At 45.2% G+C, this 20,420-nt stretch overlaps 1 protein-coding gene across 1 annotated transcript; it reads left to right on the forward strand.

Annotated features, from left to right (window-relative positions):
• Positions 1–10,884: 10,884 nt before the first annotated feature.
• Positions 10,885–17,365, forward strand: LOC119317453. Its single transcript, XM_037591912.1, has 7 exons — positions 10,885–11,120; positions 11,670–11,768; positions 12,210–12,573; positions 15,637–15,771; positions 16,433–16,515; positions 16,661–16,766; positions 16,869–17,365. Exons 1-7 carry the CDS (start codon positions 10,963–10,965, stop codon positions 16,974–16,976), a joined length of 1,053 nt encoding a protein of 350 aa, XP_037447809.1. The 5' UTR covers positions 10,885–10,962; the 3' UTR covers positions 16,977–17,365.
• Positions 17,366–20,420: the final 3,055 nt, after the last annotated feature.

Raw genomic sequence — 20,420 nt, forward strand, 5'->3', positions numbered from 1 at the left:
GGTTGTTCGGAGTCCCGGATGTGATCACGGACATGACGAGGAGTCTCGAAATGGTCGAGACATAAAGATTGATATATTGGAAGCCTATATTTGGATATCGGAAACGTTCCGGGTGAAATCGGGATTTTACCGGAGTACTGGGGGGTTACCGGAACCCCCCCCCCCGGGGGTTATTGGGCCTACATGGGCCATAAGGGAGAAGAGGAGGGCCGGCCAGGGCAGGCCGCGTGCCCCCTCCCCCCTAGTCCGAATAGAACAAGGAAGGAGGCGCGGTGCCCCCCTTTCTTCTTTCTCCCTTCCTCCTTCCTTTTCCAACAAGGCGAGAGGGGGGAGTCCTACTCCCGGTTGGAGTAGGACTCCTCCAGGCGCACCCATAGGGCCGGTCGCACCTCCCCCTCTCCCTCCTTTATATACTAAGGCAAGGGGGCACCCCATGACACACAAGTTGATCCTCGTGATCGTTCCTTAGCTGTGTGTGGTGCCCCCTTCCACCATATTCCACCTCGGTCATATAGTAGCGGTGCTTAGGCGAAGCCCTGCGTCGATAGAACATCATCACCGTCATCACGCCGTCGTGCTGACGAAACTCTCCCTCAACATTTTGCTGGATCGGAACTCGAGGGACGTCACTGAGTTGAACGTGTGCAGAACTCGGAGGTGACGTACGTTCGGTACTTGGATCGGTCGGATCGGGAAGACGTACAACTACTTCCTCTATGTTGTGTCAACACTTCCGTTGCCGGTCTACGAGGGTACGTAGACAACACTCTCCCCTCTCGTTGCTATGCATCACCATGATCTTGCGTGTGCGTAGGAATTTTTTTGAAATTACTACGTTCCCCAATAGTGGTATCCGAGCCTAGGTTTTATGTGTTGATGTTGTGCACGAGTAGAACACAAGTGAGTTGTGGGCGATATAAGTCATACTGCTTACCAGCATGTCATACTTTGGTTCGGCGGTATTGTTGGATGAAGCGGCCCAGACCGACATTACGCGTACGCTTACATGAGACTGGTTCTACCGACGTGCTTTGCACACAGGTGGCTGGCGGGTGTCAGTTTCTCCAACTTTAGTTGAACCAAGTGTGGCTACGCCCGGTCCTTGCGAAGGTTAAAACAACACCAACTTGACAAACTATCATTGTGGTTTTGATGCGTAGGTAAGAACGGTTCTTGCTAAGCCCGTAGCAGCCACGTAAAACTTGCAACAACAAAGTAGAGGACGTCTAACTTGTTTCTGCAGGGCATGTTGTGATGTGATATGGTCAAGACATGATGCTAAATTTTATTGTATGAAATGATCATGTTTTGTAACCGAGTTATCGGCAACTGGCAGGAGCCATATGGTTGTCGCTTTATTGTATGCAATGCAATTGCGCTGTAATGCTTTACTTTATCACTAAGCGGTAGCGATAGTCGTGGAAGCATAAAATTGGCGAGACGACAACGATGCTACGATGGTGATCAAGGTGTCGCGCCGGTGACGATGGTGATCATGAAGGTGCTTCGGAGATGGAGATCACAAGCACAAGATGATGATGGCCATATCATATCACTTATATTGATTGCATGTGATGTTTATCTTTTATGCATCTTATCTTGCTTTGATTGACGATAGCATTATAAGATGATCCCTCACTAAATTATCAAAGTATAAGTGTTCTCCCTGAGTATGCACTGTTGCGAAAGTTCTTCGTGCTGAGACACCACGTGATGATCGGGTGTGATAGGCTCTACGTTCAAATACAACGGGTGCAAAACAGTTGCACACGCGGAATACTCAGGTTTAACTTGACGAGCCTAGCATATAACAGATATGGCCTCGGAACACGGAGACCGAAAGGTCGAGCATGAATCATATAGTAGATATGATCAACATATTGATGTTCACCATTGATACTACTCCATCTCACGTGATGATCGAACATGGTTTAGTTGATTTGGATCACGTGATCACTTGGAGGATTAGAGGGATATCTTTCTAAGTGGGAGTTCTTAAGTAATATGATTAATTGAACTTAAAGTTATCATGAACTTAGTACCTGATAGTATCTTGCTTGTCTATGTTTGATTGTAGATAGATGGCTCGTGTTGTTGTTCCGTTGAATTTTAATGTGTTCCTTGAGAAAGCAAAGTTGAAAGATGATGGTAGCAATTACATGGACTGGGTCCGTAACTTGAGGATTATCCTCATTGCTGCACAGAAGAATTACGTCCTAGAAGCACCGCTAAGTGCCAAGCCTGCTGCAGGAGCGACACCAGATGTTATGAACGTCTGGCAGAGCAAAGATGATGACTACTCGATAGTTCAGTGTGCCATGCTTTACGGCTTAGAACCGGGTCTTCAACGACATTTTGAACATCATGGAGCATATGAGATGTTCCAGGAGTTGAAGTTAATATTTCAAGCAAATGCACGGATTGAGAGATATGAAGTCTCCAATAAGTTCTATAGCTGCAAGATGGAGGAGAATAGTTCTGTCAGTGAACATATACTCAAAATGTTTGGGTATCATAATCACTTGACTCAATTGGGGGTTAATCTTCCTGTTGATAGTGTCATTGATAGAGTTCTTCAATCACTGCCACCAAGCTACAAAAGCTTCGTGATGAACTATAATATGCAAGGGATGAATAAAACTATTCCTGAGCTCTTCGCGATGCTAAAAGCCGCGGAGGTAGAAATCAAGAAGGAGCATCAAGTGTTGATGGTCAATAAGACCACCAGTTTCAAGAAAAAGGGCAAAGGAAAGAAGAAAGGAAACTTCAAGAAGAATAGCAAACAAGTTGCTGCTCAGGAGAAGATACCCAAGTCTGGACCTAAGCCTGAGACTGAGTGCTTCTACTGCAAGCAGACTGGTCACTGGAAGCGGAACTGCCCCAAGTATTTGGCGGATAAGAAGGATGGCAAAGTGAACAAAGGTATATGTGATATACATGTTATTGATGTGTACCTTACTAATGCTCGCAGTAGCACCTGGGTATTTGATACTGGTTTTGTTGCTAACATTTGCAACTCGAAACAGGGGCTACGTATTAAGCGAAGATTGACTAAGGACGAGGTGACGATGCGCGTGGGAAATGGTTCCAAAGTCGATGTGATCGTGGTCGGCACGCTACCTCTACATCTACCTTCGGGATTAGTATTAGACCTAAATAATTGTTATTTGGTGCCAGAGTTGAGCATGAACATTATATCTGGATCTTGTTTGATGCGAGACGGTTATTCATTTAAATCAGAGAATAATGGTTGTTCTATTTATATGAGTAATATCTTTTATGGTCATGCACCCTTGAAGAGTGGTCTATTTTTTGATGAATCTCGATAGTAGTGATACACATATTCATAATGTTGAAATCAAAAGATGCAGAGTTGATAATGATAGTGTAACTTATTTGTGGCACTGCCGTTTAGGTTATATCGGTGTAAAGCGCATGAAGAAACTCCATACTAATGGACTTTTGGAACTACTTGATTATGAATCACTTGGTACTTGCGAACTGTGCCTCATGGGTAAGATGACTAAAACGTCGTTCTCTGGTACTATGGAGAGAGCTAACGGATTTGTTGGAAATCATACATACAGATGTATGTGGTCCAATGAATGTTGAGGCTCGTGGCGGATATCGTTATTTTCTCACCTTCACAGATGATTTAAGCAGATATGGGTATGTCTACTTAATGAAACATAAGTCTGAAACATTTGAAAAGTTCAAAGAATTTCAGAGTGAAGTTGAAAATCATCGTAACAAGAAAATAAAGTTTCTACGATCTGATCGTGGAGGAGAATATTTGAGTTACGAGTTTGGTCTACATTTGAAACAATGAGGAATAGTTTCACAACTCACGCCACCCGGAACACCACAACGTAATGGTGTGTCCGAACGTCGTAATCATACTTTATTAGATATGGTGCGATCTATGATGTCTCTTACTGATTTATCGTTATCGTTTTGGGGTTATGCTTTAGAGACGGCTGCATTCACGTTAAATAGAACACCATCGAAATCCGTTGAGACGACGCCTTATGAACTGTGGTTTGGCAAGAAACCAAAGCTGCCGTTTTTGAAAGTTTGGGGCTGCGATGCTTATGTGAAAAAGCTTCAACCTGATAAGCTCGAACCCAAATCGGAGAAATGTATCTTCATAGGATACCCAAAGGAGACAGTTGGGTACACCTTCTATCACAGATCCGAAGGCAAAACTTTTGTTGCTAAATTTGGAGTTTTTCTAGAGAAGGAGTTTCTCTCGAAAGAAGTGAGTGGGAGAAAAGTAGAACTTGATGAGGTAACTGTACCTGCTCCCTTATTGGAAAGTAGTACATCACAGAAACCGGTTTCTGTGACACCTACACCAATTAGTGATGAAGCTAATGATAATGATCATGAAACTTCAGATCAAGTTACTACTGAACCTCGTAGATCAACTAGAGTAAGATCCGCACCAGAGTGGTACGGTAATCCTGTTCTGGAAGTCATGCTACTAGATCATGATGAACCTACGAACTATGAAGAAGCGATGGTGAGCCCAGATTCCGCAAAATGGCCAAAAGCCATGAAATCTGAGATGGGATCCATGTATGAGAACAAAGTGTGGACTTTGGTTGACTTGCCCGTTAATCGGCAAACAGTTGAGAATAAATGGATCTTCAAGAAGAAGACTGACGCCGACGGTAATGTTACTGTCTACAAAGCTCGACTTGTTGCAAAAGGTTTTCGACAAGTTCAAGGGATTGACTACGATGAGACCTTCTCACCCCTAGCGATGCTTAAGTCTGTCCGAATCATGTTAGCAATTGCCGCATTTTATGATTATGAAATTTGTCAAATGGATGTCAAAACTGCATTCCTGAATGGATTTCTGGAAGAAGAGTTGTATATGATGCAACCAGAAGGTTTTGTCGATCCAAAGGGAGCTAACAAAGTGTGCAAGCTCCAGCGATCCATTTATGGACTGGTGCAAGCCTCTCGGAGTTGGAATAAACGCTTTGATAGTGTGATCAAAGCATTTGGTTTTGTATAGACTTTTGGAGAAGCCTGTATTTACAAGAAAGTGAGTGGGAGCTCTGTAGCATTTCTGATATTATATGTGGATGACATATTATTGATTGGAAATGATATAGAATTTCTGGATAGCATAAAGGGATACTTGAATAACAGTTTTTCAATGAAAGACCTCGGTGAAGCTGCTTACATATTGGGCATTAAGATCTATAGAGATAGATCAAAACGCTTAATTGGACTTTCACAAAGCACATACCTTGACAAGGTTTTGAAGAAGTTCAAAATGGATCAAGCAAAGAAAGGGTTCTTGCCTGTGTTACAAGGTGTGAAGTTGAGTAAGACTCAATGTCCGACCACCGCAGAAGATAGAGAGAAAATGAAAGATGTTCCCTATGCTTCAGCCATAGGCTCTATCATGTATGCAATGCTGTGTACCAGACCTGATGTGTGCCTTGCTATAAGTCTAGCAGGGAGGTACCAAGTAATCCAGGAGTGGATCACTGGACAGCGGTCAAGAACATCCTGAAATACCTGAAAAGTACTAAGGATATGTTTCTCGTATATGGAGATGACAAAGAGCTCATCGTAAATGGTTACGTTGATGCAAGCTTTGACACTAATCCGGACGATTCTAAATCGCAAACCAGATACGTGTTTTTACTGAACGGTGGAGCTGTCAGTTGGTGCAGTTCTAAACAAGGCGTCGTGGCGAGATCTACATGTGAAGCGGAGTACATAGCTGCAGCAAATGAAGGAGTCTGGATGAAGGAGTTCATATCCGATCTAGGTGTCATACCTAGTGCATCGGGTCCAATGAAAATCTTTTGTGATAATACTGGTGCAATTGCCTTGGCGAAGGAATCCAGATTTCACAAGAGAACCAAACACATCAAGAGACGCTTCAATTCCATTCGGGATTTAGTCCAAGTGGGAGACATAGAAATTTGCAAGATACATACGGATCTGAATGTTGCAGACCTGCTGACTAAGCCTCTTCCACGAGCAAAACATGATCAGCACCAAGGCTCCATGGGTGTTAGAATCATTACTGTGTAATCTAGATTATTGACTCTAGTGCAAGTGGGAGACTGAAGGAAATATGCCCTAGAGGCAATAATAAAGTTATTATTTATTTCCTTATATCATGATAAATGTTTATTATTCATGCTAGAATTGTATTAACCGGAAACATAATACATGTGTGAATACATAGACAAAAACAGAGAGTCGCTAGTATGCCTCTACTTGACTAGCTCGTTAATCAAAGATGGTTATGTTTCCTAACCATAGACATGAGTTTTCATTTGATTAATGGGATCACATCATTAGGAGAATGATGTGATTGACTTGACCCATTCCGTTGGCTTAGCACTTGATCGTTTAGTTTGTTGCTATTGCTTTCTTCATAACTTATACATGTGCCTATGACTATGAGATTATGCAACTCCCGGTTACTGGAGGAACACTTTGTGTGCTACCAAACATCACAACGTAACTGGGTGATTATAGAGGTGCTCTACCGGTGTCTCTGAAGGTACTTGTTGGGTTGGCGTATTTCGAGATTAGGATTTGTCACTCCGATTGTCGGGGAGGTATCTCTGGGCCCTCTCGGTAATGCACATCACTCAAGCCTTGCAAGCATTGCAACTAATAAGTTAGTTGTAGGATGATGTATTACGGAACGAGTAAAGAGACTTGCCGGTAACGAGATTGAACTAGGTATTGAGATACCGACGATCGAATCTCGGGCAAGTAACATACCGATGACAAAGGGAACAACGTATGTTGTTATGCGGTCTGACCGATAAAGATCTTCGTAGAATATGTAGGAGCCAATATGAGCATCCATGTTCCGCTATTGGTTATTTACCGGAGAAGTGTCTCGGTCATGTCTACATAGTTCTCGAACCCGTAGGGTCCGCACGCTTAAAGTTCAGTGACGATCGTAATTAGGGTTTTTGTGTTTTGATGTACCAAAGGTTGTTCGGAGTCCCGGATGTGATCACGTACATGACGAGGAGTCTCGAAATGGTCGAGACATAAAGATTGATATACTGGAAGCCTATATTTGGATATCGGAAACGTTCCAGGTGAAATCGGGATTTTATCGGAGTACCGGAGGGTTACCGGAATCCCCCGGGGGTTATTGGGCCTACATGGGCCATAAGGGAGAAGAGGAGGGCCGGCCAGGGCAGGCCGCGCGCCCCCTCCCCCCTAGTCCGAATAGGACAAGGAAGGGGGGGGGGCTTTCCTCTTTCTCCCTTCCTCCTTCCTTTTCCAACAAGGCAAGAGGGGGGAGTCCTACTCCCGATTGGAGTAGGACTCCTCCAAGCGCACCCATAGGGCCGGCTGCACCTCCCCCTCTCCCTCCTTTATATACTGAGGCAAGGGGCACCCCATGACACACAAGTTGATCCTCGTGACCGTTCCTTAGCCGTGTGCGGTGCCCCCTTCCACCATATTCCACCTCGGTCATATCGTAGCGGTGCTTAGGTGAAGCCCTGCGTCGGTAGAACATCATCACCGTCGTGCTGACGAAACTCTCCCTCAACGTTTTGCTGGATCGGAACTCGAGGGACGTCACCGAGTTAAACGTGTGCAGAACTCGGAGGTGTCGTACGTTCGGTATTTGGATCGGTCGGATCGGGAAGACGTACGACTACTTCCTCTACGTTGTGTCAACACTTCCGTTGCCGGTCTACGAGGGTACGTAGACACCACTCTCCCCTCTCGTTGCTATGCATCACCATGATCTTGCGTGTGCGTAGGAATTTTTTTGAAATTACTACGTTCCCCAACAAGCACGTATTGTATTTTTGCCATCGAGGATAACAAGATGGGGTTTTCTTCATATTGCATGAGTCTATTCCTCTACATCATGTCATCTTGCTTAAGGCGTTACTCTGTTTTTAACTTAATACTCTAGATGCATGCTGGATAGCGGTCGATGAGTGGAGTAATAGTAGTAGATGCAGGCAGGAGTCGGTCTACTTGTCTCGGACGTGATGCCTATATACATGATCATACCTAGATATTCTCATAACTATGCTCAATTCTGTCAATTTCTCAACAGTAATTTGTTCACCCACTGTAGAATATTTATGCTCTCGAGAGAAGCCACTAGTGAAACCTATGGCCCCTGTGTCTATCTTTATCATATCAATCTCCTACTACTTAGTTATTTACTTTTCTATTTACTTTGCTTTTATTTTACTTTGCATCTTTATCATAAAAATACCAAAAATCTTATGTTATCATATCTATCAGATCTCACTCTCGTAGGTGGCCCTATAGGGATTGACAACCCTATTTGCGTTGGTTGCGAGGATTTATTTGTTTTGTGCAGGTACGAGGGACTCACGTGTAGCCTCCTACTGGATTGATACCTTGGTTCTCAAAAACTAAGGAAAATACTTACGCTACTTTGCTGCATCATCCCTTCCTCTTTGGGGAAAACCAACGCAGGTAGCACTTCTTTTGGAAAAGTGATGAGGCTAAGAAGAAATACCAATTGGCCCGATGGGATATTATCTGCAGACCAAAGGTCCAAGGTGGGCTAGGGATCGAGAACTTAGAGGTAAAGAACATATGCTTGCTTAGCAAATGGCTATACAGGCTGTCAATGGAGACCGAGGGTATGTGGGTACAAATATTGCGGAATAAGTACTTACGCACTAAGACTTTGGCCCAAGTTACAGCTAGACCTATAGACTCACCTTTTTGGAAAGGGTTAATGAGGACAAAGGTCACCTTCTTCCAACGGGTGAAGTTCACTGTAGGTAAAGGGATCACTACTAGATTCTGGGAGGATACATGGCTAGGGGAGGTGCCTCTGGCTCTACAATATCAATCACTTTATAATATTGTGCAACGAAAGGAAGAATATGTCGCCATAATATTAAATTTGGTACCGCTTAATATCCAAATTAGGAGATCCCTAGTGGGGGAACGTTGAAACGAGTGGCTGCATCTTGTCCGCGGGTTGATGGAAGTTCAACTGACCATGAGGATACGATTCACTGGAAGTTAGTTGCGAACGGGATATTTTCAGTGAAATCTATGTATCTGGACTTAATTGATTCCGGGCCACTGCCTAGGTCATTATACACTTGAAAGATTAAATTTCCGCTCCGAATTAAGATTTTCATGTGGTTCGTTCACAAAGGAGTCTTATTGACCAAAGATAACTTGCTAAAAAGAAGTTGGATCGGTAACTTCAGATGTTGTTTTTGTGATCACAATGAAACGATTAAACACCTATTTCTCAAGTGTCCACTTGCAAAACTATTATGGCGCTCAATTCGTATAGATTTTAACGTCCATCCCCCAACGAGTATAAACACGTTATTTGTGACGCGGCTCAATGGAGTGGACTTACATACAAGGAAACATATTCGGATAAGGATATGTGCACTACTTTGGGTGATATGGAATACCAGAAATCCGTATGTGGTCATTACTCACTCACGTGGACTCCAGAGTGCTTTTGGTAATTGGATGCAACTGTTGGGAGACGGTAGCACGGGCTATCTTCAGCCGATTTGGATGACGAGTTGATAATAGGCTAGGTGTACAAGCATCGTAGTCTGCTCTGTATCGCCGGATGTGGCATCTTTTTTATGTTTTATTTTGTTTTGCACTATGATTATGGGTCTCTTGTGACCCTAAGACTTTGCTACTCTATTTTTAATAAGATGGCTGCATGCATCGATTGATGCACAGGCCGAAGGTTTTGCCTTTTTTTTTCAAAAAAAAAACAATACCAAAATAATATTTATAAAAAAGTTTTAAGGGAATGAAGAAAAATAGATGTTAGAGCATCTCTAGCCGATCCCGCAACCGGCAATCTCGCAAAACTCATTTACGGTATCCTGAAACAATTTTTGCTGGACGTTGAACGCTTAGTCAGAATAGATCCTTCATATCGATACTGCATATTCAACTTGCAATTCACGCTCAAACTAGATCACCATAGTTCAAACATAGCATACCAGGATTCATACTTAATACGAATGGAAATTAAATAGTTCATACTTAAACAGGGTGCATATTAGCATATTAGATCTACTCATCGCCGTCATCTTCGTCGTCACGAGGCGGGTTGCCATGGAGGTGGTGGTACATGAGGGTGTTGGAGAGGACTTGCGCGAGCTTGTACTCCTCGAACAACACCAGGATGTGCACGCCTGGAGCTTCATCTTCGACGGCGGCGACCACCTTGGCCTCGAACCACACATTCTCCGCCGCTCGGAGACGCTTGAGCGTGGGGGAGAATATGCGGTCGAGCCGGTTGAAATTTCTCCACGCCCGTGCGCCAGCGCTGCGGGAGCGGGCGCCACAGATGCACGTCTGCTCCTTCCGCCATTCCTCCAGTAGCGGGCGGAGGGAGGAGCTACCGGCCACCGCGTCGTGGCGGCACTTGCGGGGTGGGTCATCGCCGAGCCCCCCTCGGCCACCCCTCCCGGATCTCGCGCACGATATCTCCTCTCGCCTCGGGTGCCTAACCTCGCCGAAAAACGACGCCGAAAGTCGCTCGATTTGATGCCGGAATGAAAGTAACACAGCGGTCACTGAAGATGGATGTGGAAAAGAAGGATGGGAACCCTAAATCGTTGCGGAGCCCGCATATATACCGGAATCGCGGAATCTTTATGGGCTGGGCCGTTTTTACCGGACCTGGTTGAGTCGGATTTTTTGACCGTCCCGTAAAACCCGCAAAAAAACACGGCCTGGCAAAATTATACGGGGTCTGTTAGAGATGCTTTTAGAAAAATTCTCCAAATTAGACGGTCATCCCGTAAAATGACTTTACGGAAAGATTTATTTACTGGAGCTACGTTATTTTCGTCGTTGCCAAAACCACGAAACCAGGAAACCCACTCAACCGCCCGCCGCGCCGCCCCAGCCGCGCCGCTTTTCCCGTCTAAGCTCGCCATCCGCCTCGGCGCCGCAATACATATGGCCGGCGCCGCCGGTTCCGCGCGGAAGGTATCGGCCGTGCTGTACCACTACCCGTGCCCGGACGGCGCATTCGCCGCGCTCGCCGCCCACCTCTACTTCTCCGCCGCCGCCCTCCCCGTCCGCTTCTTCCCCAACACCGTCTATGACCCCATCAGGTAGTCTTTCCGAACTTCAGACCTGACCTACCATAAGATCAATGCACGATATCAAATCTGTACGGTTCACGCTCTTTTCAGGTGCTCACTTTGACAGTCAGTGTTAGTAAGATTTGATAGGGCGTTACGGCGTTACCTTTGCAGTGTTCAGGTGTAGTTTCACTTTGGCAAATCCTGGCGTCGTTAGGTCGTTTAAGCTAGATGCATGCCAATTTTTTGTGCAATCTGTATCCCGACCAAAAAAATCATCTCAAGTTAGAAATTATATTTCACATAAGAAGGACCCATGCTCTGGAGTCATATTATCTTGAGACAAAGTTGGGCATAGTCTGAACTGGATGGAGTATCTTCCTTTAAATTTCAATACATCATTAGTCGTGGCTGATTGGAATGGTCGAAAATATCACGCAGAACTCATTAGTGTTTGTTGTCATGCTATGCAAGCCTTGGCAGAGCAGACCGAAAGCGATGATCTTGTACCTTAAAAGAAAAACGACGATATTGTGTTTCTCCTGTTATAACCTTGATCTTATGGGTTTCCTTTTGCAGGAGCGATGGTCTTCCGTTTGATGAAATCGAAGACGTTTACCTTCTTGACTTCGTAGGGCCTCCTGGTTTTGTTGCTGATATAGCCCCGAAAGTTCAGAGGTCTGTAAAGATTCATCTCTGACCGTTTCCCTTTATGTTGCATTATTTACATTGTTTGATGTGAACCGTGTGGTTAATCTTAGATTCATTTGGATGTGATTCTTCCTAATTTTATGCACACTAGCAGGGCATTCTCAAATGTTTGTAACACACTGTGGCCTTCAATATTTTGAATATTGTGGAACTGTGAAGCTGTGCACTATAATATTTTCTTGGTAATACTAGGGTACTTATAGTTGTTTATCTTTTCCACTGTAACAATCTTGGACCATCATAAGGCTTCTCCCGAAAGTTGTGTGAGATTGTCACTCTTTTTCTTTTCAAAAAGGAGGCATGCCCCTGGCCTCTTCATCGATTGATGCACACAACCTTGATTTATTACCATGTTTTCAGTTGGGAGAATGTCGCTTGGGGACACTTACATCGTTTTACCCTTTTCAGTGTAACAATCTTAGACCATCATAAGACTGCCATGGAAAGTCTGTGTGGGAGTGCCACACTTGGAGAAAACGTGAATAAGGTGATTGACATGCAACGCAGTGGAGCAACAATTGCATTCGACTACTTTAGGAACAAGTTATTAACAGAAGCTAGTACTTCACGGAATCATGGAAGTGGTAATTCTGTAACTGAAATGAAATATCTACCTGAAAACAAGCTTGAAATGGTGCACAAGCTTTTCAAGTTTATTGAGGATGGAGATCTGTGGAGATGGACTATTCCGAATAGCAAGGCCTTCAGCAGTGGCCTCAAAGATCTGAACATTGAATTTAATGTCAATTCAAATGGGAAGTTATTTGATCAGGTGATGATTTACTTGTTAGTAGTAGTATGGTTTTCTGCAGTAGCACTTCCTCCTTTCACTTGAACATGGATGTTCACCATCTTTTATCACTCTATATTGCATTGAATATTGGTCTTTGTTATTTTAGTTATATGATAACCACTTCAGGTTGCTGTTTAGTGAAATAATTGCTTGAACACTCATTCACAACTTAGCATCATACCTTGATCAAACTTAGAAATGGTGTTGTTTCCTGATAATTTATCTTTTAGTGCATGAGGGTTGTTGGACGAATAGACACAGTGCAGCCCAACTATTGAACCGGGCGACATGGATGGAGCACACCGATCGCCCACGCCAGCGTGCTCACGTCACGCCATGCTCTGCGTGCACGTAGCACACATACCTCCTTTTGTTAAAATCCTCCGGTTGGATACTCATGTATAATACCTTGTTTGATGAATATAGGTACACGGTGAGTACACTTCTTGGTATTAGAGCTTACAACCTCTTCCACTCTTTCATCATGTCCAGTGATTGATAGCAACCTCAGTGACTTTTTGCTGACATTATGGCCACAATTGCTGAAGTTCCTCCAATCACTACTTCCCCTGCTGCTCCCATGGTGAACCTGCTGGCCTCTCTTGGTGACGCCTTCACATCGGGCATGACGGCGCCCCTTCCTCTCGCCAAGGGAGTCACCAGCTCAGACCTGCGCATTGGCCCTAGCATGCCCCCACCATCCATACACCACATCAACATCATCTACTAGATCCGGTGGTGAACAACCACTCCAAGTACCGTCAAGCCATGTACCCCGTCTTCTCCAGATACTGTACACGGATAGAGAGCGTTGAGTGGCGCCATCACGACATCACCGTTGTTCTCTAGTTCTACGCCACCATCTCCCACGAGCTATTTGACGTTGTCATGTCTCCACACAACACAACGTACCGCATGTGGAATCAACTTCACACCTTCTTCTGCGACAACCAGCCATGGCGTGCTATCCATCTCAATTCGGAGTTTTGCGCCACTGTCCAGGGCGACCTCTAATCGTCCCCTACAGTCGCCGACTAAAGTCCGTTGCCGATGCCGACGAACCCGTGTTGGACAAACCCTCACGCTGCAGATGATCTGAGAACGCAACCAACGTTTCCAGGGATGGTCACGGTGCTCCTTATGCAGATCCCTTTCCCGACCTTTGTGCAGGTGAGACTCGCGTGTGCTTGAAGAGATTAACATCATTCTTATCGAGTGTGAACGCGTAGAGAGCTCCTCCATGATAACGGCAGGAGCTCTCGCCACGTTCACACTAAATGAGTGTGATCTCTTCAAGCAGAAGACATGAGAGAACTCGCATGAAGGTTGAGAAAGGGATGTGCATAGGGAGCACAGTGTCCATCACCTGGAAACGTCGGTTGAGCCCATGGATCATCTGTAGCATAGGGTTTTGTCCAACGCGGCTTTGTCTACGGCGGCGAGGGACTTCAGCCGCCGGCAGTAGGCGGCGATGGAGAGGCCACTTGACGACGTCAAAGAGCTTGTCGGAGATGGTGGTGTAGAACCAGAGGACAATGGTGATGTCATCATGGCGCCACTCGGCGCTCTCTTGCTGTGGATCCATCTCCACTTGGACGTGGTTCTACACATTGTATTTGGAGAGGACGAAGTACATGAGTCGACACCACTTGGAGTAGTTGTTTGCTGATAGATTGAGCTTGAAGTCGATGTAGTAGGTCATGTTGATGTGGTGCATGGACGGCTTGCTAGGGCTGGCACGCACGTCGGAGTTGGTGACAGATGCAGTGAGAGGAAGTGATGCCGTCATGCTCGATGTGAAGGCGTCACCGAGAGAGGCCAACATATTCATCATGGGAGCAGCAGGGAAAGCCATGACTGGAGGAACTTTGGCAGCTGCCGCTGAGGTTGCGAGCATTGGGGTCGCTGGACATGGCGGAAGAGTGGAAGAGGTTGTCAGATAGCAAGATTAATAGTGTAAATCATCGTGTACCTATATTCATTACTGACAAGGTATTTATACGTGAGTATACAATGGGAGGATTACAACAGAAGGAAGCAGGCTTGCGCAGTGCGAGTGCATTTGCCATGGGCGAGCGACGTGCTCCATCCATGGAACCTGGTTTGGGTAGTTGGGCTGCACTGTGTCGACCCAACATAGTGTGATAAAACTTAGAGAACGCTGCTGCTGTTGTTACCATCTCTGAACCTATTAGGATAATTTAGGTTAAAGGTTCGGCCCGCACCTCGTCTCTCAGGATAATGGGGCACCTTTAGGTTCGTAGGTCTGCCCCTAGCTAGTACATGCTGCTGTTGTTTGCTCGGCTATGGCTGCAGTTCAACTTGTTGGCTGGTTCTATACACCAGGAGAAGAAGATGACAAAGAAACTGGTAGGAGGTTTAATTGATGCTGTACATGGGGACTTAGAAAATAAGATTGTCCTTGTACTTGCTCTCTCATTCCTGGGAGTCCGTCAAGGGTATCAGATCTTGCTTGAAACTGGTTTTTCTAATCTACTCCGTGGAGGCACTCCCCAGCTGCGAGCACCCCCGCGCGTCGCGGAGTCCCGGCGACTGACGGCTAACCTGCTCTGGCGGTGGGGAGCCCAGAGACTGACCGGGAAAAGGAGAGGCAGATCATGGAGAAGACGGCAGTCGGCAGGGGTGAGCGGCCCTCTCCGACGAGTTTATTCCGGTGGCCAGCGGCGTGCCTTGCTCCATGCTCCACCCATCACGCGGTGGAAGTATTCTGGTGAGCTAGGTGCGGTTTGACCCGAGGTTCGAAGGGGTTTGCGCCTGTTGGACCCTGAAGGTTTTCAGGGCCGTCCGGTTACCCAGATGGTAACAAAAGCAAGGTGCGGTCCACCGTCCAACGGGCCGAGCCGGACCAGTTGAATCTTGACTGATAATTTAACTTCTAGTGCTTGATGATTACATCCTTTATTGTAGAGATGTCGGAAAGCACTGACATCAGCTGACATACCTTAGATACTGATATTCCTTTTGTACTTCTAAAGCTTATTACCATTACCTTTCTGTAAAACTGTGCTGGTCTGATTGCAGTTGCTGGAGTTGGATCCCGAGCAAGTCATTTCTCGGGGACAAGTAACATTATCGCAGAAGCAAACATTAATTGATGATTGTTTGCAGAAGTCCTTTGAAATTGCACTAGGATGTGGCCAGTTTGGGAATTGTCTGGTAAAATAAATATCCCTATCCTCTGTTTGTTTCTTGATTATTCTCTGTGAACTTTTGTTCTATGTGCGATAAGTTTTCTCCATGTTATGTCAACATCCCATGGTGATGTATGTGAAAGATTGAAAGTGTGGTACTACATAAAGACGCACTGGAATTATTGTTGCGTAATCACAACTGTCATAACATTAACTTCCATTATCTGTTAGTAATTATTTATCTCGGGTAAAATCTATTTTTCTACCTGATTGATGTGGTTAGTTTGATTTATAGTAGAATATCAACATTCTCCTTTATGATTGGCAGTGTGTTTCGTCCAAATGATATGTTTCCTGTATTGTTAGAGATGTCTATTTGGCTTATGATCGTACTGTTGAGCACATCTTACCCTTGTGCTGAAGATAAATGGTACTAATCAATCTGCCAAAGCTTTGTGATGTGGAAGTGCATCTGGTAGGAAGGGTTCTGCAGATAACCCCTTCAGATTCTGGCCCTTCAAGAATTTTTTTTTTGTATCAACTGATAAATTTAAACAGGAATCCTTCAGTGGATATTTTGTTTATCCACACACATTCTAATGTCTGGTCCTCTTAACTTAGGATAAGCTTTTTACTGTCTTTGTTTCTTCATTATCATCAATAGTACTGGTTCTGTTGTCCCTTAGGCTGTCAATGCTGATGCTATTTCAATGCTGAGAAGCGAACTCGGAAATCAGCTCGCTAACAAGAGTCGGAATTCCAATCTGAGGCAAGTTTCACATTCCCCAATTTGTCTATTGAACCCATGGTCTCTCTTCTGCATTATTTCTTATTCATTATCTAAGATATAATTTCGACTTCACTGCACCATGTTGTCTCAGTTTATAATGCCAGTTGCGCTCTATTTTTCTCAGAGCTATTGGCGCTGTAGTATATAAAGTCCCCGAGTTGAATAACGACGAGATGCTAAAAATCAGCCTGAGAAGTTTGGGACAAGAAGACACGACTTCTATCTCCCAGGTACCTTTTCTGCTTATGGATCTCCAGTGTTGAACTACCTTAGCTTGCGAATGGGTGTGCGTCAAGACTGCTGTTAAGTATTGCGTTTGATTCTGTTTCCAGGAATTCGGAGGTGGGGGGCATCGAAACGCAAGCTCATTTCTGTTGAGTGTTGCAGAATTTGAGAAGTGGAAGGTTGGAGCTGAGCCTTCCAATGCAGAAACTGCCTAGCCACCCGGTTTTCTCTATCATTTCCATCAATCAAGGAAGTGCTAAGGTTCAGAAGGAAGAAGATACAATGGGACCGGCTAGGTTTTATGTTTGGGGGCGCAGCCCATCATCATGCAAAGGAAGGAGCACATTGCAGACGTGTGTGGAGACTTTATTCAGCATTGTGCTATCACGCCAGCCGTATTGTTTGACGCTCATAAGTATGCTGGGGGAGCAAGCAGGGCTTGCCTTACCAAGTTTGCTGAGACTGTTTGCCTAGAACGGGCTAGCTTGCTACGACTTCCATAAGCAACGGCACTGCTGTACTGTGGTACTAATTAGCAACTTAGGTATTTCCGGATGCAACCACTGCGAAGTTTCTGAGTTGGGCGTAATACTGATTTTTCTGCATCCTACAGGGTTTGAAGTTAAACAAGCGGTTCCAGTAGACATGGCCAAGGAGGCAAGGACCCTCCCAAAAGCTAAGAGCATCTCCAGCCGCGCCCCAGAAAGGCCTTCTCAGACGATTTTTTCGCGCCGGCGCCGAAAAAATGGCCCAGTTGCATCCCGAGGAGCCGGACCTAGGCCGAATAGGGATTTTTTGGAATAATACAATAAAGGTTGAGATCTTGGGTGATTCTGTTTATCATATTGATGCAAAGGTGGTAGAGGAAGGGAAAGACCCATGGAGGTTGACATGCGTGTATGGCGAGGCCCAGACACAACTGAGACACCAAACATGGGATCTCCTAAAGGGGTTGGCGTCTTTCAGCAACCTCCCTTGGCTGTGTTTGGGCGATTTTAACGAAGTTTTACGTCCTGATGAACATGAGGGAGCTGCTAATCGGAGTAATGCACAAATACAAGGTTTCCGGGATGCGGTTGATGTTTGCATGTTGATGGACTTGGGCTATCATGGCAGATTTTGGACCTTTGAGAAAAAAGTGACCGGGGGATCCTACACCCACGTGAGGCTTGACAGAGGGATGGCCACAGCTGATTGGGCGGCTCTTTTCCCTATGGCCAAGGTTACAACTTAACTTCGGCGTCCTCGGATCATGGACCAATACTCGTGCAGTTTGAAGAGGTTTTACCACGCCCTAAACCGAGCTTCCGGTACGAAGTGATGTGGGAGTCACATGAATCATGGCGTGACACTATCAGCTCAGGATGGAGCGAACTGCAAGCGGATCAAGGAGTTGAGGGGATTCGCAGAAAATTGGAGCTTCTGTCAAAGAACCTCTCGGCATGGGAGGATGCAACTTTTGGAAGTGTTAGGAAGGAGATCAAGAAGGCAAAAGCGGAGCTAGAGAGGCTTCGGAGTGTTCCGTCTAGGACTGCTCCAAATCACCTTGAGCAAAAGTTGAATGAACGACTGGTTGAGCTCTATCATAGGGAGGAGTTAATGTGGAGACAAAGATCGCGCATACAGTGGCTGACTGCGGGTGATCGCAACACAAATTTTTTTCACATGAGAGCAAATATGCGGCGTAGGAAGAATATGATTCGAGCCCTACACAATGCGTTGGGTATAAGAGTAGAGGACAAGGCTGAGATGAAACAACTTGTGACAGATTTCTATAAAACCTTGTACACGACGGAAGGTGTACAGGGGGTAGATGATGTATTACAACATGTGCCTCGTAAAGTGACACTAGAGATGAATGCTTCGCTTTGCGCTCCTTACACAAATGAGGAAGTAAAGCAGGCCCTGTTTCAGATGTTTCCTACGAAGGCACCGGGGCCAGATGGTTTTCCTGCACACTTCTATCAGCGCCACTGGGATATTTGTGGGGATGAAGTAACTAAAGTGGTGCTTCAGATCGTCCGTGGAGAGGAGACTGCTGCAAGCATTAATGATACGGTACTCGTGTTGATACCCAAGGTACAAAATCCCACTCTCCTTACCCAGTTTAGGCCTATCAGCCTTTGCAATGTGATTTATAAAATAGCTTCTAAAGTGGTGTCGAATAGATTGAAGTTGATATTGCCAGATATTATCTCAAAGGAGCAATCAGCCTTTGTTCCCGGGAGGTTGATCACGGATAATATTATTTGTGCGTATGAATGTTTGCACTTCATGAAGAGAAACAGATCCAAGACAAACAGTTTTTGTGCACTTAAGCTTGATATGATGAAGGCATATGACAGACTAGAGTGGCCTTATCTAAAGGCAATTATGGTTAAGCTTGGCTTTGCACCAGATTGGATCCATACAGTTATGAGCATGATCACTTCTGTTTCATTCTCGGTCTTGTTTAATGGAGAAAGATTAGAGAGCTTCTCACCTTCCAGGGGTATCAGGCAGGGAGATCCTATTTCCCCTTACTTATTCTTGATTGCAGCGGAGGGCCTTTCGTGCCTTTTAAAACACAGTTCTCAGTCATTAGTGCTCGGTGGCATAAAGGTGGCGCCCACGGCTCCGGTAGTGAACCACCTTTTGTTTGCAGATGACAGCCTGCTGCTTTTCAAGTCTAGTGTCCAGGGGGCAAATGAGGTTTCAAACCTACTTGATGCATATTGCTTGGCTTCGGGCCAAAGGGTAAACTATGATAAATCGTCCATATTTTTCAGTAAGGGATGCCCGGAGACCCTTAGGGTGGAGATAAAGAATATACTTAATGTGCAGAATGAGTCTTTGAGTGAAAAGTATTTGGGTCTGCCGACCGATGTTGGACAGTCCAAAAATGGCACCTTCAAATATTTACGAGACAGAGTTTGGGAAAGGATAAAGGGATGGATGGAGAAACTTTTATCAGTGGCAGGAAAGGAGGTTCTCATAAAATCTGTGGCTCAAGCTTTACCAGTGTTTTCGATGTCTTGCTTCAGATTACCTCGAGGCCTTTGTGGAAGCATTACGTCACTCATTCGTCAGTTTTGGTGGGGGAGCAAGAGAGGCAAGAGGAAACCATGTTGGGTAGCTTGGGATTTGATGACCCGACCGAAAAGTTTGGGAGGACTTGGCTTTTGGGATATAGAAATCTTCAACTTGGCACTTTTGTCTCGGCAAATTTGGAGATTATTGAATGATCCCTCCTCTCTTAGTGCACAGATCCTTAAAGCATCATATTTTCCACAATGTACAGTCCTTGAAGCTCAACTAGGTCCACATCCTTCTCAGGTGTGGCGATCTATACTTGATGGGAGAGATATTATCACCCAAGGAGCTATCCGGCGTATTGGTGATGGAACTACCACGAACATATGGCAACATAGTTGGATCCCAAGGGACGAAATGATGAAGCCGGTAGCCTCCTTAGTTGCTGACCCACCGCAACTGGTTTCTGATCTGATCGACCACACTAGAGCTGCGTGGCGAGAGGACTTGCTTAGAAAGGTGTTCATACCCATTGATGTGGAGGCGATCTTGCAAATATCGCTCTGTACACGGCTTGTGGACGATTTCTGGGCGTGGAATGATGATCCAAGGGGGCGTTTTTCTGTACGGTCAGCTTATAAGATGAT

The sequence above is a fragment of the Triticum dicoccoides genome, chromosome 6A, assembly GCF_002162155.2.
Source record: "Triticum dicoccoides isolate Atlit2015 ecotype Zavitan chromosome 6A, WEW_v2.0, whole genome shotgun sequence".
In the NCBI taxonomy this organism is placed as follows: Eukaryota; Viridiplantae; Streptophyta; class Magnoliopsida; order Poales; family Poaceae; genus Triticum; species Triticum dicoccoides.

What these genes read in the sequence shown, in the direction of transcription:
- LOC119317453 (XM_037591912.1), top strand. Translation starts at nt 10,963, where the DNA reads ATGGCCGGCGCCGCCGGTTCCGCGCGGAAGGTATCGGCCGTGCTGTAC. An exon ending in GCCAGTTTGGGAATTGTCTG is followed by an intron (nt 15,772 to 16,432) that starts GTAAAATAAATA and finishes GTTGTCCCTTAG; the next exon opens with GCTGTCAATGCTGATGCTAT. An exon ending in ACACGACTTCTATCTCCCAG is followed by an intron (nt 16,767 to 16,868) that starts GTACCTTTTCTG and finishes TTCTGTTTCCAG; the next exon opens with GAATTCGGAGGTGGGGGGCA.